Raw genomic sequence first — 15203 nt, forward strand, 5'->3', positions numbered from 1 at the left:
TCTTCTAAAAGTTATAGGGATTTGGGGGTGGTGGTTTTGATTGATTTTTATTTAACTGTTTAAGCCATCTCAAATTTTATTTTGGTGTGATGTGAAAACACTTTAATTGACTTTTTTCTGCATGTAGTTAATCAGTTGTCTGCCCCAAGATTGCCAAGCAATTATCTAATTCTTCCCCTTCCACTGATTTGAGATACACTCTTTATTATATTACATTTGTGTCAACATATTTCTCAGTTTGGGGCTGTGGCTTCTGTTCCATTAATCTGCCTCTTTTGCCCCATCACACTGTCATTAATTCATACAGCTTTACAGTTGGTAGGACTAGCCTTTCTCATTAGTAGTGTTCTCATTCTTCTTGTTCTTTTAGTTTTTGCAGGTGAACTTTCGAATACTTTTGCTAAGTACCTGGAAAAATAGAGGCCCACCAGAATTTTAATTGGAAATACTTTAAACCTGTAGATCAGTTTGGGGGAAAATTATCAGCGTAGCTGCAGTATTTATATTTTTATATTTCCAATTCAGAAGTACACCTTACCTTTATTCAAGTCTTCTTTTCTTCCCTCATATTATTTGTTTATTTATTTCTATCTTAGAGTCTGTTTTATCAGTGATGGCCAGATCAGCCTTGGTATTCTTTAAAGAACTACTTACATGCATAGGGTTTCAAAAGAGCGTGGGGTAAATCACTAATAAAGGCGAGATCCTTAGATCTGAGATCATTAGGAAAAATACATCAAAAAGTGTCTTCACTTTCTTTGACTGCTGTTCCGTATATTAGATATAAAGCTCTCAGGAGCCTTTCCCCCTTATTTCTGTATTCCCACTCATCAGCACAGTCATAGGCTAGGCACATTTTTTCATCTTATCTCATATGAAATATTAAATCATTGGCGAGCAGGTCTCTGTCTCTTTAAAGCCCAGATCTTCAATAAGCATCTGCTCCTGGGCTCCTTCCTGAGCCACTGAACGCCTCGTTCCTAATTGTGTCTGAGTTCATCTGGCATCACTCGGAGGAGGAGGAGGAGGCTGGGGTATGTGGCAGTGAGAGCCATCAACACTGCTTCGTAGTGGTCGTTGGTGATCGGTGGCCGTCCCCACCAGACACACAACCCACAGGTCAGCAGTGAAGGCCCAGAGGCAAGAGGGCAGCTAAGATCTAAATTCCTGTTACCCAACTGAAAGCACGTGCTCTTTAAAAAAAAAAATTAATTCTGCTGTTCAGATAGCGGCAAAGCCAGGGCAGGTGTGAGGCCAGCAGGCTGCTCAGGTGGTGCGTGCCCACTGCCCACATGTGTCAGAAATCACATCATCTCCTGGCCAGCTATGGAATCCAGCAGTGTCTTGTCAGCTCTGGGGAAAGAGGGGGAAGAGAGGGATTTGGTTTGCTTTTATCTATTTATTTATTTTAATTGCTATTGATACACACAATAAAAGCTACATTCTTGTGAGGGAGGACTTGATTAGCAGCCCTGACGGGTGGTGGCAGGTCCCTTATTCATTGGATGTACCTGGCGCTAAACCCTCAGCTGGAACTGCGAGCCCTAGCTATGTCTCAGGTGTTTCTTACTCTACTATGAATTATGTTTAGGAACTAAAGGGCTTTTGTATCGTTCACAAGTGGGGGAAAAGAGCAGAGAAGTTGTGTGAGAGACTATTAAAAATGAGGAGCCATAGTTTGGACAAAGTTTCTTGTTGGTGTGAAGAAAGGAGGAATTTTTTTCAGTTCTACCTGCCAAAGAGGCTTTTCTTATAGTTTGTTTTCATTTGGAACTACTAATAACACTGATTTTTGTAGGGAATCATCTCACCGCACCCCCTCATGGGATCCTGCAATACTCCAATTCAGAAATAATGTTTTTCTCCTTGGAATAGCTTTTTATATTAAGCTTATTTGAAGATAGAAAACTAAGATCTGAATAGTAGCTTTTAATAGCCCCATAAAAATAAGTGAAATATCTTTAAGTTTAAATTTGAACAATATCTAAAACTTAAAAAGTATTTAATATGTCAGCATCTTTGCAATACAAAAATAAACACACTGAATTTCATTTTATGCCTTTTTACTCCCAAGGCCAGGTGATACAAATATTTCAATTTGTGTCACTTTCTAGCTATGGAATTTATAAAACAGCTTTCATTTTCTATGTAAGCTTTTAAGCTTAATTTTTTCAGGAAAAAATAGATCTCAAGAAAAAAAGTGTTTGGGATCATAAGTTAATAACTTGTCCTATTGGTAAAGGAAGTTGAATAAGAGTCCAAACTAATGGTTAGAATTGTGTAATATTTGATTAGCCATTTGTTAAAAAACAACGAAACAAAACAAACACTGAGTTGCCAGAATCCTACCTAAGATGCAGATATTAATTAGAACTAGCAAGTCGAAGTTGCACAGGTGGGTATAAAATGAATTTGGGATCCCTAACTGGGAAATGCTGAAGTTCACGCAGATGTATACACACACTTTTTTTTTTTTTTTTTTTTTTGGTAGCTCCCTCGGAATCATTTGTTTACAGTCTGGCCAGGGTTGTGGCCTCCAGTACTTCCCCTAAGAGATGGGACCTTTGCCTAAAAGTTACTGAGAAACGAAGGCTGCAGAAAGCCGGAAAATGTCCAAGCTTTTAATGCACACTGACAGCCAAACAGAACGCTCTTTCCGTTTGCAGTTTTTTTTAGTGTCATTTTAAGTTGCAGCTTCCGGCCAATCAGCGCGCTTCATGCCTGCTGACATCACGAACCAGCCAGTTCCCTCCAGCTGCAGAGAGCTTCAGTTTGCCTTTTTTTTTTAAACTAAAATGGAGGCTGGTTTCTTGCCTTAAGGAGCCCATTGCCTTTCCCGCTGAAGTCTAGATGTTGACATGTAATAAAGCGGGCAGCAGGATGGTGGTGGATGCGGCCAACTCCAATGGGCCTTTCCAGCCCGTGGCCCTTCTCCATATTCGAGGTAAGTTATTGTGTGTTTCACTGAATCGGAACCTTCCGTGGGTAGTTAATAAATGGCTATTGTGCTTCAGATAAGAAAAGCAGGAAGTCCTTTCTAGCAGAATTCCCCCCATTTCGCTGCAGACTGAAGCAGAGGAGGTTGGGTGTGTCAACTGCAGTTTGGCATTTTACGAACTACTTACAGAATTTGAGGCTTGAAAGAGGCCTTGCATGCATAGTTCAAAGCTGGTTTTTCTGCTTTCTGCTCGCTCTCCCATCCCCCTTTCAAAGCTGTGCTGATGTCAAAGGATGTGAAGTCACTGCCCAGGGAAGGTATTGGGTGGGGGTAGGAAGGAGAGGCGGGCCCGTCGCGCCTGGCCAAGTTGTCCGTACGCAGAGTTTCTGTTACATCTGTGTTGCTTAATGCTGCAAAGGTTTTGTCGAGGACACATCTCAGAATTAAAGATGAATTGCAGTCAGAAAATATGCACAATGAATTAGAAAAGAACTTCCTTTAAACGGATTGTTTTCATTCTTGCCGTGGAGCCTGAGAGAGAAATATGCTCCACTTTGAAATACTGAAATCTGTCCTGGGTCATCGTTTTTGAAATGTTAACGTTTTCGTGGAATATTAGGAAATATTTTGCATTTAAATAGGCTCTGTATTGCCATTTGACTTTTAAAATGTTAAATGGCAACAAGTTTTCAAGGTATATGGAGATCATTATTAATAATTACAGTTTGCCTCTTTTTATGCATATTTTGGTTTCAAAACTGAGCCTAAAAGCACAGCTACTCTAGTAATTAATAGTGGTTATATTGAACCACAGGCATCAGGGTAGTAGCCTACTTATTCTTGGTATTTTAAGATCTATGAATTTTTTTGGTCATAATTGAGTGAAATAGAAAAATGATTTTAAGTTTCATCAGATCACTTTAGAATTTATAGTATCAGAGCTGTGCCCCAACAAAACTGTTTCTCAGAATCTCTTTTAAGGACATGTTTAAGGAAGGGTGGGAGCAAGATTTCTAGGTGACTAATAATCTCTCTGACTAAAATGCCAGACCAGACTTTTCAGATCGCAGGGTGTACCAGGCACATGCATACCCAATCTACTGGAATAAAATGGGTGGTGCTTTTCTCTCCACACCATCTTTCATGAAGGTGGAAACCAGCATTCAATGACCATATTATAGGGCAGGCTGTGAATTTATTGTTTTTGTAGTGCACCTAGTAAAAAGCAAAGGTTGCCTATAGGTAACATTCAGGTATTTTAGCTGCAAGAACCAAATGGGCAAGAATAAAATGTAATTGTTTGGATTTAAGTTAAATAGTTTTTGTTTGTTTTTTGGGAGACAGGGTCTCACTCTGTCTCCCAGGCTGGAGTACAGTGGTATGATCACAGCTTACTGCAGCCTCCACCTCCCGAGCTCAGCTGATTTCCCCCACCTCAGTTTCATGAGTAGCTTAGACTTCAGGCACGCACCACCATGCCCAGCTAATTTTTAAATATTTTTTGTAGGGATGGGGTTTCGCCATGTTGCCCGGGTTGGTCTCGAACTCCTGGGCCCAAGCGATCCTCCCACCTCGGCCTCCCAAAGTGCTGGGATTACAGGTAAGAGCCACTGTACCCTGCCAAGTTAGTTCTTAAAAATGAACTAGTTAGCAGTAAGATAAATTGACTGCATATAAAATGTAAATTTTTATACTTTTAAGGTATCCACTTACAAATAACATAAATCTTTTTGGTTTGAGTTTTCTGGTTTTTATTAGATGCCTAATATACTACTCAGTTTTTGAATTATGAACTTATTCTGAAATAGAATCATGTCGTGTTGTATCTTGAACCACATTGATTTTCTTTCTTTCTTTTTTTTTTTTTTTTAATTCCAAGACCTTATTATGGTCAGTTTGGATTTGTTGCTGTTGGTTGGGTAGTTTGTTGCTTGCTATATAATTGTGGAGGGAAAAAGTAGTGAAATGTATTAGCCTGAAAGAGACTTGGGTTTTTGATAACCTTTGGAGACCTAAAACTAACTTCTGACTCAAACAGTGGGGGTGATTTCTAACTTCAAAATTTGAAGAACGCTTGACTTACTCATAAAGACTTTGTGCAGCAAGCATGTTAATGTGAGAGTTAGCAAAATTTGATTTATTTATTGGGCCTTAGAGTCTTAGCTTAACATCCATTGAGCAGCTCCTGTGTGCCAAGTGCTGAGGATCACTGAAGTGATTAAGTCGCAGCCCCTGTCCCAAAGGAGCGAATGGTTACATGGAGAGGCCCAGCATAGGGCTCTGCTACGAGAGGGCTAGAGCAAGAACGCACCGGCAGGGTGCCAGGGAGAGCAGGGGCTGGTGTTGTGATGCCGGGAGCAGAAGGAACCGAGGAGGGCTGCGCCCTGGGCTACCCTGCCCACGCGGATGGGGCAGGGATGCACTGTCCTTCCCGTTTATTTAGGGAGGAGGGGTCTTTCCCACTGAAGGAGAAATAACTTACCCAAGGTTACACAGCCTAGAAGTGGTGGAGCCAGAATCCAAACCCAGATTGTTGTGTTGTTTCGTTTTGAATCTTTTTTAAAAAATCATTTTAAAATAGGAATGTTGGCTGCTTGAAGAATATTTTGCTACAGGATTACAATAGTGGTATTTTCCCCAATGCCTTATCATTTATTTGGCTCGGTGGCCTCTTTTTGTGTAACAGTTTTGTACCTTGGGCTCATTTCTTAATCATTTTACAAATATTGATTGATCCATACCACATGCCAGGCAGGGTTCTAATGTGGATATGAGCAGGGGCTATGGCCCAGCTTTCCCAGTTTACCATCCACCGGGGTGGGGACCAAGTAAGCAAGTAAAGTGATCACCTGATTTGTTGTCACGATCGCTTTGACCGTTATTGTCTACCAAGTAGTCTGGAGTTTGCGATTAAAATGGCGAATTTGCATAACCTAATAAGTTCGAGTGTGAAAGGGACATATTTTTGAGGGTTAGTGTAAGGCCTTCTGTCTGTAGAAGGAGAGTCACCTGGAACTTGATGACTGTGAATGTGGCTTGGTGACGTCAATCCTTACCCTCAGCCGTGTCCAGGAGACCTGCCTGCTGTGGTGGAAATGTTCTGTGCTGTCCTCTGCAGCAGCCCCTGGTCAACTGCGACTGCTGAGCACTTGACATGTACAGCTGAGAAAGTGAATTTTTAACTGTAGTTATTGTAAATGTAAGTGGACACACATATCTAGTGGCTACGATATTGGACAGCACAGTCCTAGACTGGAATTGTTCAACTTTTTTTGGAAAAGGGCCAGATTGTAAATAGTTCTGGCTTTGTGGGTGAAAGCAGCCATAGACAGTAAATGAATAGGCCTAACTGTGGTCCAATAAAGCTTTATTGACAAACAGGTGACAGGCTGGATTTGGCCCATGGGCCATAGTTCACCCACCCTGTTCTAGACTGCTCTTCGACTTTTGGAATTGCCTGTTAAGGATAGGAAAGCATGTTTCCTGCAGGCCTTCGGTCTAGTGCCTCCTCCCTATGCTGGGAAGCTGAGCCAGCTGTGATGCTGTGAGGCGTGGTGGGCGGGCCCGCTTCCCACCCTGCAGCGCATGCTCACTTCAGGAGCCAGGTTTAAGGCAGTGACAGCCAAGCCAGAAGGATGGTAATGGCCAGAGAGGAATCACACAGTTTTGAGCCTTTTCCAGCTGGCCTTTATTCTGGGCTTCAAGAATGTTATTGACTGCTCTCATCTTGTTCTAGTCATTAGCAAACTTATCCAGTGGATGAGTCTGTCTTTGAAAGACTCAGGAGCAGCTCCAGCCTGGTGGGATGTTGGAGGACAAATCATTCTTTTGATGTAAACCCGTTTTTTCTTGGGAAGTGGAGGTCTAATGGAAAAGTTTATTTTCTCACAAGTACTTCCTGAGTCACCAGTTTGTTGAAGGTCTTCACCTTTCCAATAAAAATTCATTAAAAAACATGCAAGAAGCAAGCATAGAACTCAAACCCCATGGTTTTCATTTCCTGCTGCACTAAATCTGGTGACTTAACCTATATTAATAATAATAACAATAGCTATTATACATAATGCACATGGGTTACTAAATTAGTAACACACCTGCATGGTGTGAAGTCAGTAAGTCCTAGTGAGAATGGGTGCCCCTTGTTATCTTTATTCCCTAAAATTAGGAAGGAACAATGTTTGAATGATGACTAAACAGATTCTTCAAATGATTAAACCGGTGATTCTCTGAACAGTGCCTCAGCTCAAGATTTTTGCTGCACAAACATGTATGTACTATGTAACTGTAGCTCCCTGCAAAGTGACCTTATAGAAATACAGCCTTAACCTTAAACCTGTATCTTATCCTGTGTCCAATCCTGTTTCCTATATGTGAAGTCGTTTCTTCTGTATTCCTGGTGGTATAGAAGGTAACCAGAGTAACAGATAACTCTCTGGGGAAACGGGTGGGTATGTTTGTGTAAAGTCTATACACCTTTTTGTTCGTTACACACACATTTATGCTCAGATACACTCTCATCCATCTCCCTTATCCATACGCTCTCAATCTCAGAGGCAAAAACAAAAACTTACCATTCAACTTGGGTCTAATGTCTGCTCAGGAGGTTTTGCCTTGCAGCAAAAGCTATCTTCTAAAATTTTTTCATTAAAGTATGTTGTGTAGAGAAATGAAAGAAAAATAAAGGTAAGGTTATTAGTCAAGAATAGGGTGTGTGTTTTTAAACCCAGGAAAAGAACAGACAGAAACACAAAGACAAAGTGGTTTGGGATACATCCTAACTTTTGGTTCCACATGTCAAATGAAATTGCAAAGTGGTTCTTTTTGGATCCTACAGCACTTTGCCAATTATGACAAGCTGTTATGAACGCTCATGTACTTCTTCCTCCCAGCATTCCTGCCTGGCAGGTGAGCAGGACAGTCCTAGCATTTCCCCTCCCCAAGGTCACCCAGCCTAGAGGGCCCAGTCCAGGGCTGTTGGCAGCACCGAGTATGAGGTCCCGAAGCTGCTGCTGGTGGCTATCCCAGAGGAGAAGCAGTGTGCATTGAGTGCCTTCAGCGTGCTGGGTCATGGCTGAAACCCTGTACCTCTGTTCTCTCTCTGAACCTGCCCAGCACTGTGAGGCATTATAATCCTCCCCCACTCACTGCCACCCCTGCCTTTTTCCCCCCCGCCCCGGGAGAAAAAAAGGGAGCCTCTTGCCCAGGGCCACCGAGAATGTAGTGAAACAAGATTTGAGCCTCAATCAGTCTGATAGCAAAGATCATGTTCTTTGCTCTGCAGACATCAGGGTGTTGAGAGATGCTGGTGGAAGCTCTCACCTCATAGGTACTTTTTGATTTATACTGTTTTCTATACAGTGGTAATATATTTGAGTGTCTGGAGTTCAAAACTCATTTCAGGGTTGAATAGGAGTTTGTTGAAGGTTTACATGCGTATGTTCTTGGTGTGCAGGGAGAAAGTTGATAATCTTCTTACCTGCTGTCCCAGTTCACTTACCAAATCTGCCAGCTAGTAGTTGTTGACTTATCTCCTCCACAAAATCAGGAGTATCCTTAGGACAGTCCTGTTGAACTTGTTCTCTGGTGACACTGAGCATTATTCCTAGAGTAGAAGCATCAGTTAGTGTCAGTGGATTGAAAATTAAAAGTTATTTCTGAGTGATCACTCAGGAAATAGCTATCTACTATTATTTCTTTTTTGAGATGGAGTCTCGCTTTGTCACCCAGGCTGGAGTGCAGTGGCGCGATCTTGGCTCACTGCAACCTCTACCTCCCAGGTTCAAGCCATTCTCCTGCGTCAGCCTCCCAAGTAGCTGGGGTTACAGGTGCCCGCCACCACACCCGGCTATTTTTTGTATTTTTAGTAGAGACAGGGTTTCACCATGATGGCCGGGCTGCTCTCGAACTACTGAGCTCAGGTGATCCACCTGCCTCGGCCTCCCAAAGTTCTGGGATTGCAGGCATGAGCCACCGCACCTGGCCTATCTAGTGTATTTCTTAGATAAATACCTGATCAGTGGAATGAAAAGTTCATAAAAAGCTGTACTTTATTTTTCTCTCAATCCTCTATGCAGTTGATGTATTTCAATGAAAAACGTATAGGAGATGGCTTTTGCTGCAAGGCAGAAACCTGCTGAGCAGTCATTATACCCAAGTTCAAGAGTAAGACTAACTACCAAAAAGGTACCAGACTTTACACAAGGTGGCTGGTTGAAAGAGCAGACACAGGTGCCCACTCCACTCTGCGCCTTGCTCAGGCGCTGTTTCCTCTCCCTGTCGCACTGGAAATAGGACCGCCAAGTGGAGAACTTCTAAACGTGGGGTAAATCGTTTCTCTCACTGACATCTTGGAAAAAAGACACTGGCTAAAATGCGTGGGGACAAACCAATACTCCTACAGCAGGTAGAAGGCTGGCTTTATTTTAGGCCCTTGAATTACACATAAATCAAAAACTCTTCTAGTTTAAAAAAGAAAAAAAGACTGAAGAGATACAATAGTTTGGTACAGTGAGTGAATCTAGATTAGATCCTTGTTCTAAAAAGTGTGAAATCAAACCTATTAGAGACATTTTGAAGGCAACTGGAGAAAGTGGAGTGCAGAATGACATTGGATGTGTGGAATTACTGCAAACTTTCTTGATGTAAAAAGGTGTCCAAATTTTGTGAGGGACTTTTCTTATTCTTAGGGAATGCAGAATGAAGTAGTAATCAGTGAAGGATCATGATCTCTGCAACTTGAAATGATAAAGAGAAAAGTGGGTAAAAAGCAAGTATGTCAAAGCATGAATAGTTGTTGAATCTAGGCGAGTGGATATACAGTATACAAGTATTCGTTGAAATTCTATGGAGATTTTAACTTTTTCATAATGTTTGAGATAATTAAATATATATTTTATATATGTAGAAATATATAAATATAAATTATATATAATATATAGAAATATATAAATATAAATTATATATAATATATAGAAATATATAAATATAAATTATATTTAATATATAGAAATATATATTTTATATATAGAAATATATACATATTATATAAAAATATATTTATATATAGAAATATATACATATTATATAAAATATATATTTTATATATAGAAATATATAAATATAAATTATATATAAATATATAATATATAAACTATATATAAGTATATTTTATATAAATTATATATAAAATATATATATTTTATATATATATATTTTTTTTGAGATGGAGTCTTGCTCTGTCGCCAGGCTAGAGTGCAGTGGCGCAATCTCAGCTCACTGCAACCTCTGCCTCCTGGGTTCAAGCAATTCCACTGCCTCAGTCTCCCAAGTAGCTGGGACTACAGGCGTGCACCACCATGCCTGGCTAGTATTTTGTGTTTTAATAGAGACAGGGTTTCACCATGTTGGCCAGGATGGTCTCGATCTCCTGACCTCGTGTTCCACCCACCTCGGCCTCCCAAAGTGCTGGGATTACAGGCATGAGCCACTGCCCCAGGATGAGAAATATATTTTTTAAAAATAAGGCTGTTTCGCTCTCTTATCATTTCAATATTCACTGGTGAAGGAAATATCTTTAAAAAGGTTCTGCTTTGGAAACAACGTACAAAGGAAATGTAATAACTTAGCTACTGTTTCCTAAGCCATGAGCAGTGGCCTTTCATGTTTGAGTCTTTGCCAGCCAGTGTTGGTCCTCTGGTTATAACTCACAGTAGCTGCACAGACTACCGCACCATCTTACCAAACAGCGTTTTTGGGGTGCATCACCATTTTTGATGTTTATTGCCATTTTTATTGGTCTTTTGGAGTGTAACTGCCTTTAAGGCACACCGGAAGATAAGATAAAACCAAAGTTTCCTGCACACTTTAACAGGCAGGGTGTTTGGTGGTTAAGGGTAGGACCTGGAGCCACATGCCAGGGTCAGATCACCACCACCCCCCATCCCGCCCACCCCAGGCAAGCTCAGCTGTCCAGGGCATGTGACTCACTCTCTGTTTCTAGAAATGGAACGTGAAATGGGAATAATAATACAAGCTACCTCTTTGGGGTTTTTTGAAAGTTAAGTGAATGCACGTAAAGAGCTTAAAATGGCGCCTGGAGTGTCGTGAGACTCAGTGTTTGTGGTGTCTGTGGTTACCTCTTTCGCAGGTTGTATGTGGTATTCCAGAGCCCCGCCACTTAGCCATGATCTGTTTTCTTTTTCTCCAGCTGTATTATCTGTATTTGTTCTCTCAAAGCTCATCTGTCTCTCTGTCTCTCTCTCTTTTACCCAGCCTTTTCGTCTCTTGCAGTTTGCTTGGCATTTCACCATTTGGAAGAAATTAGTATCATCAGTACCTCTGGAGTTTGCACTATGTTCTGCTTATAGATTGTGTATAGTTACCTACTAAGATGGTCCTAAGCACATGTCCACAGCCTCGGTTCAGAATATACTTAGTGCTCCCTATTCAGTCTTTCTGTTCCTGTGCTCCAGTCCGTGAAGTCTGGAGTAAAATAAGAAATTAGCATTTATATACATCTCCCCTCCTCATCTTTAGAAGAAGAGTTTCAGTATCACATTCATAAGAAATTTCATATTTAAAAGTTAGTGTTACAGTCGCAGTGCCTCACACTTGTAATACCTGCACTTTGGGAGGCCACGGTGGGCAGATCACCTGAGGTAAGGAGTTCAAGACCAGCCTGGCCAACGTGGTGAAACCCCATTTCTACTAAAAATATAAAAATTAGCCAGCGTGGTGGCAAGTGCCTGTAATCCCAGCTACTTGGGAGGTTGAGGCAGGAGAATCACTTAAACCTGGGAGGCGGAGGTTGCACTGAGCCGAGATCGCACCACTGCACACCAGCCTGGGTGACAGAGTGAGACTCTGTCTCAAAAAAAAAAAAAAAAAAATTACAGATATCTGTGGTTAATCTCAAATAGGGTGACTTTACATGTCATTTCCCTTTAGTTGTTTTTAAGTGCAGATGTTGCTTTAATTAAATAATATTTGAAATAAGTGGGATCCCAACTCTAACGTTGTACCTTACTGTTTTTAAATGTTGATATTTTGGTGTTTTCAGTAGAATTTGAGCTGTTAACAGTGTTTGATTAGGTTTTTTCAGTTTCTTTGTCATCGACGTTTGTGACCTCGTTATAATACACATGGATTTTTATCTGCTGGTTGTGTTGCTCATGAGCAATGTGTTCTAATTATGGTATTTTAACGTGTAACTTGTGAAACCAGTAATGTTTCACTCTAGGGAACAAGTCCTGGAGAACCTTAAGCCCCAGAGAACCACCTCCACTTCTTCCTAAGCTGCTGGTTCTTTATTCTTTGCGGGCTTCAAGGAGGAGGTGGGCGGTGAGGGTGTCTGTATATGTGTGTTCACATTTGTAGACAGTTTCTGCCCATGTATAATTAGGAATGGGTTGTTGGTTTTGTTTTTTTTTCCCCAGCTTTATGTAGTTGGTCAGACTTCTCAAAGGCGGGTAGCGTTGGTTAATCGTTCTCTTGGAATTCTGAAGCCAAACTTTGCGTGGAGCAGTGTTCACCCTGGGCAGCCCGTGGCCCCTGGGGTCACAGAGCTGCTTTCCAGGGCGTTTGCAAGGCCATCACTGTCTCGTAAGATCACCAAGATCTGATTTACCTCTTTTGCTGTGTGGACGTTTGCCCTGGTGGTGCAAAGGCAGTGGCGAGTAGCATGGCGCCTTTCTTTCATCAAGCAGGACAGCGGTGCTCAGCTAGCAGCATACCAGTCTGACCAAGGATGTCCTTGATGAAGCATGAAATTACTAGTTTTTTAAGTCTCAACTGTTTTGTATACCTTTTTACTTTTGTTTTTGTTTGGGTTTGTTTTGGTTAGGTTTTTTTGTTGCCCAGGCTGGAGTGCAGTGGCGCAATCACAGCTCACTGCAGCCTCAACCTCCCCAGCTCAAGCACTCTCCCACCTCAGCCTCCTGAGTAGCTAGGGCTACAAAGAAGCACCACCACACCCAACTTTTTTTTTTTTTTTTTTTTGTGGTAGAGCTGGGGTCTCACTGTGTTGCTCAGGCTGGTCTCAAACTCCTGGGCTCAAATGATCCTCCTGCTTTGGCCTCCTACAGTGCTGGGATTAGAGGCGTGAGCCACTGCAGCCAGCCTCCTTTTTGATTTTGCGTGACGAAATGCAGAGTTCACATAAAGCCCTTCTAGCATGCTGGAGTGTGATGGGCGTCTCGAAGAAAAGCACCCGTGCTCATGTGTGAGTTATGAGCCAAAATAGCCACTTTTTCCAGGAACTTATAAATTATGAGAACAGTAATGTAAAATCATTTTTACTTGACAGAACAAAAAGCAGACAAACGGTAGATATTAAGACTTAAATATTTGGCTGATATTTTCTAGCAAATCTATGAAGTGAGCTTATCAATGCAGGGGAAAACAACTGCACCACTGTTTTTGGCCCATGATAAAATTTGAGCTTTCAAGAAAAATCTGAACTTTGGAGAACTTTTATCTACCAGTGTAAGTGTGGCAGCTCCCAGTGCCACAGACTCTTCTGCCGAGAGGGGTGGCGACATTAGCAAGTGGAGTTTCTTGATGTATACGGTGGGAGGCCACACAATACGTGCAGCAGTGTGCTCTCAGTGACCGACAAACCATGCTACAAACAAGCGTGGGCGAAGAGCCGCCCCAAGTGTAAGAGATACTGCCGGGTGTTAATGTAACTGACGGGTTCATCAATACGGTTTCAGATTCCTCATTGCAACTAATCTTTAAGGAACTATCACTTGTTGGATTTTAGCGTAGGCAAAGAAAAACATCGGCAATTTTTCGAGAAGCTATTGAAACCTCCCTTTTCCCACCAGACATGTCTGTCTGAGCCTGGGGTGTTTCTTTACATATACTTGAACCAAAATAGCATATCACAGCAAATTGAACACAGAAGCACATCGGCAGATCCGCCTGTCTTCTGTTGAGTATTGAAGATCCATGCAAAAATGTACAACAGGGCCATTTTCTCGCTGGTTTCTTTTTGAAAATAAGTTTATTTTCATAAAATGTTACTTAACATGAAGTGAATCTATTGCTAATTTAAATGAATAAGTAAATATTTTTAAAATTTTCAAATATGGTCAATATCAATGGATATAACCCCCATAATCAAAGCTCTTTAGGGTTCACCATACTTTCTAAGAACGTAAATAGGTCTTGACACCAAAAAAATGGAAAACTCTTGGCCTAGGAAATTTTTCTAGAATGGGCTGCATGTGACCCTTACCCTGTTTTTACCAAGCCTCCTTGGTTTTTTCCCTCTTTTCTCTAGGAAAAAAAAAAAAAAAAAAATTAAGTAGTCAGCAGAATCATCTAAATTGGTCTGTGGGACCATGAGAGCTGAGAGCATCCGGAGCCCACCTAACCCTGGTCCTTCCTCCTGCCTTGGTCAGTTTCCTTCTGTGTTCTTCAAATCTTTTTTTTAAAGCCATTTTCAAGTCATCAGTTAATATGTGAATACAACCACCTTTACATTTTTTCTTCATTGCAAATAAAACTGAAATTTTCGCTAACCTTATCCCCTGAGATTGGTCTACCATCCCCACATCTCAAAGTGACTGCTACTTAGAGTTTGCTGTATGTCATTCCAGACCATTTTCTCCCTGTGGGGTGGGGGGTGTGTTTGTGTGTGTGTATCCACATAAATAATATAAATATATATTTATTCACAGAGTATATAGCATTTTTTGTTTCATCTCTTTAAAAAATTGACATGAGAGCAGTTTTAGTAACAAAAACCTTTTATACGTTCTTAATATCTTGTTAGCCCTCTCGGTTCTTAATGCTCTGACCTGGTGTTACGTCATATATCCTGTATTATACTGTGTATACATACATTGCATAAATGCTTAATGTGGTCTCGCATGTTTTTCTGTGAATTTGGCTTAAACTTTCAGACTAGCAAGGCGTCTAGGAGGCGGCGGCAAGTGGAACGTGGAGCTGTCACAGACACTCAGCCTCCACAGCCTGTGCATGGGTGCTCTAGGCTAATTTTACAGGTGTAATGACCAGGCCAGAGTGAAACCATGTTGTCTGATTTTAGAACAGAGGTCAGTTATGCTTCACCAAGCTGCTGGAAATGTGGAATTTTGTTTCTCAATTCTTGGACCTGGTCCTGAGGAGATGTTTCCCTTTAGAGAACATCATTGATGCTTTTAAAAGTATTTTACTAGATGTTGAAAACATTGAGGTCTTATTAATTTAATGACCCCACCACCACCACCCCCAGCCCCCCCCCCCGGCCCCTCCCCAC

General features: G+C 41.3%; 1 protein-coding gene across 8 annotated transcripts in view; it reads left to right on the plus strand.

Annotated features, from left to right (window-relative positions):
• The window catches only part of PPP2R5C (protein phosphatase 2 regulatory subunit B'gamma), a 169182-nt gene that overhangs the window by 46654 nt on the left and 107325 nt on the right, over positions 1-15203 (plus strand). For 3 of the 8 annotated variants that reach the window (XM_025391327.1, XM_025391323.1, XM_025391324.1), the window contains exon 1: positions 2504-2944. The exons of 4 other annotated variants lie outside the window; for them this stretch is intronic. Coding sequence is in view for 2 of the 4 variants with exons in the window: in XM_025391323.1 (XP_025247108.1) it covers positions 2851-2944 (94 nt within the window). In the remaining 2 variants the exon portion in view is untranslated. Of the gene's footprint in view, positions 1-2503; positions 2945-12174; positions 12271-15203 lie in introns of those variants that run through there. One more of the 8 variants, XM_025391325.1, reaches the window with a different exon arrangement.

The sequence above is a fragment of the Theropithecus gelada genome, chromosome 7b, assembly GCF_003255815.1.
Source record: "Theropithecus gelada isolate Dixy chromosome 7b, Tgel_1.0, whole genome shotgun sequence".
In the NCBI taxonomy this organism is placed as follows: Eukaryota; Metazoa; Chordata; class Mammalia; order Primates; family Cercopithecidae; genus Theropithecus; species Theropithecus gelada.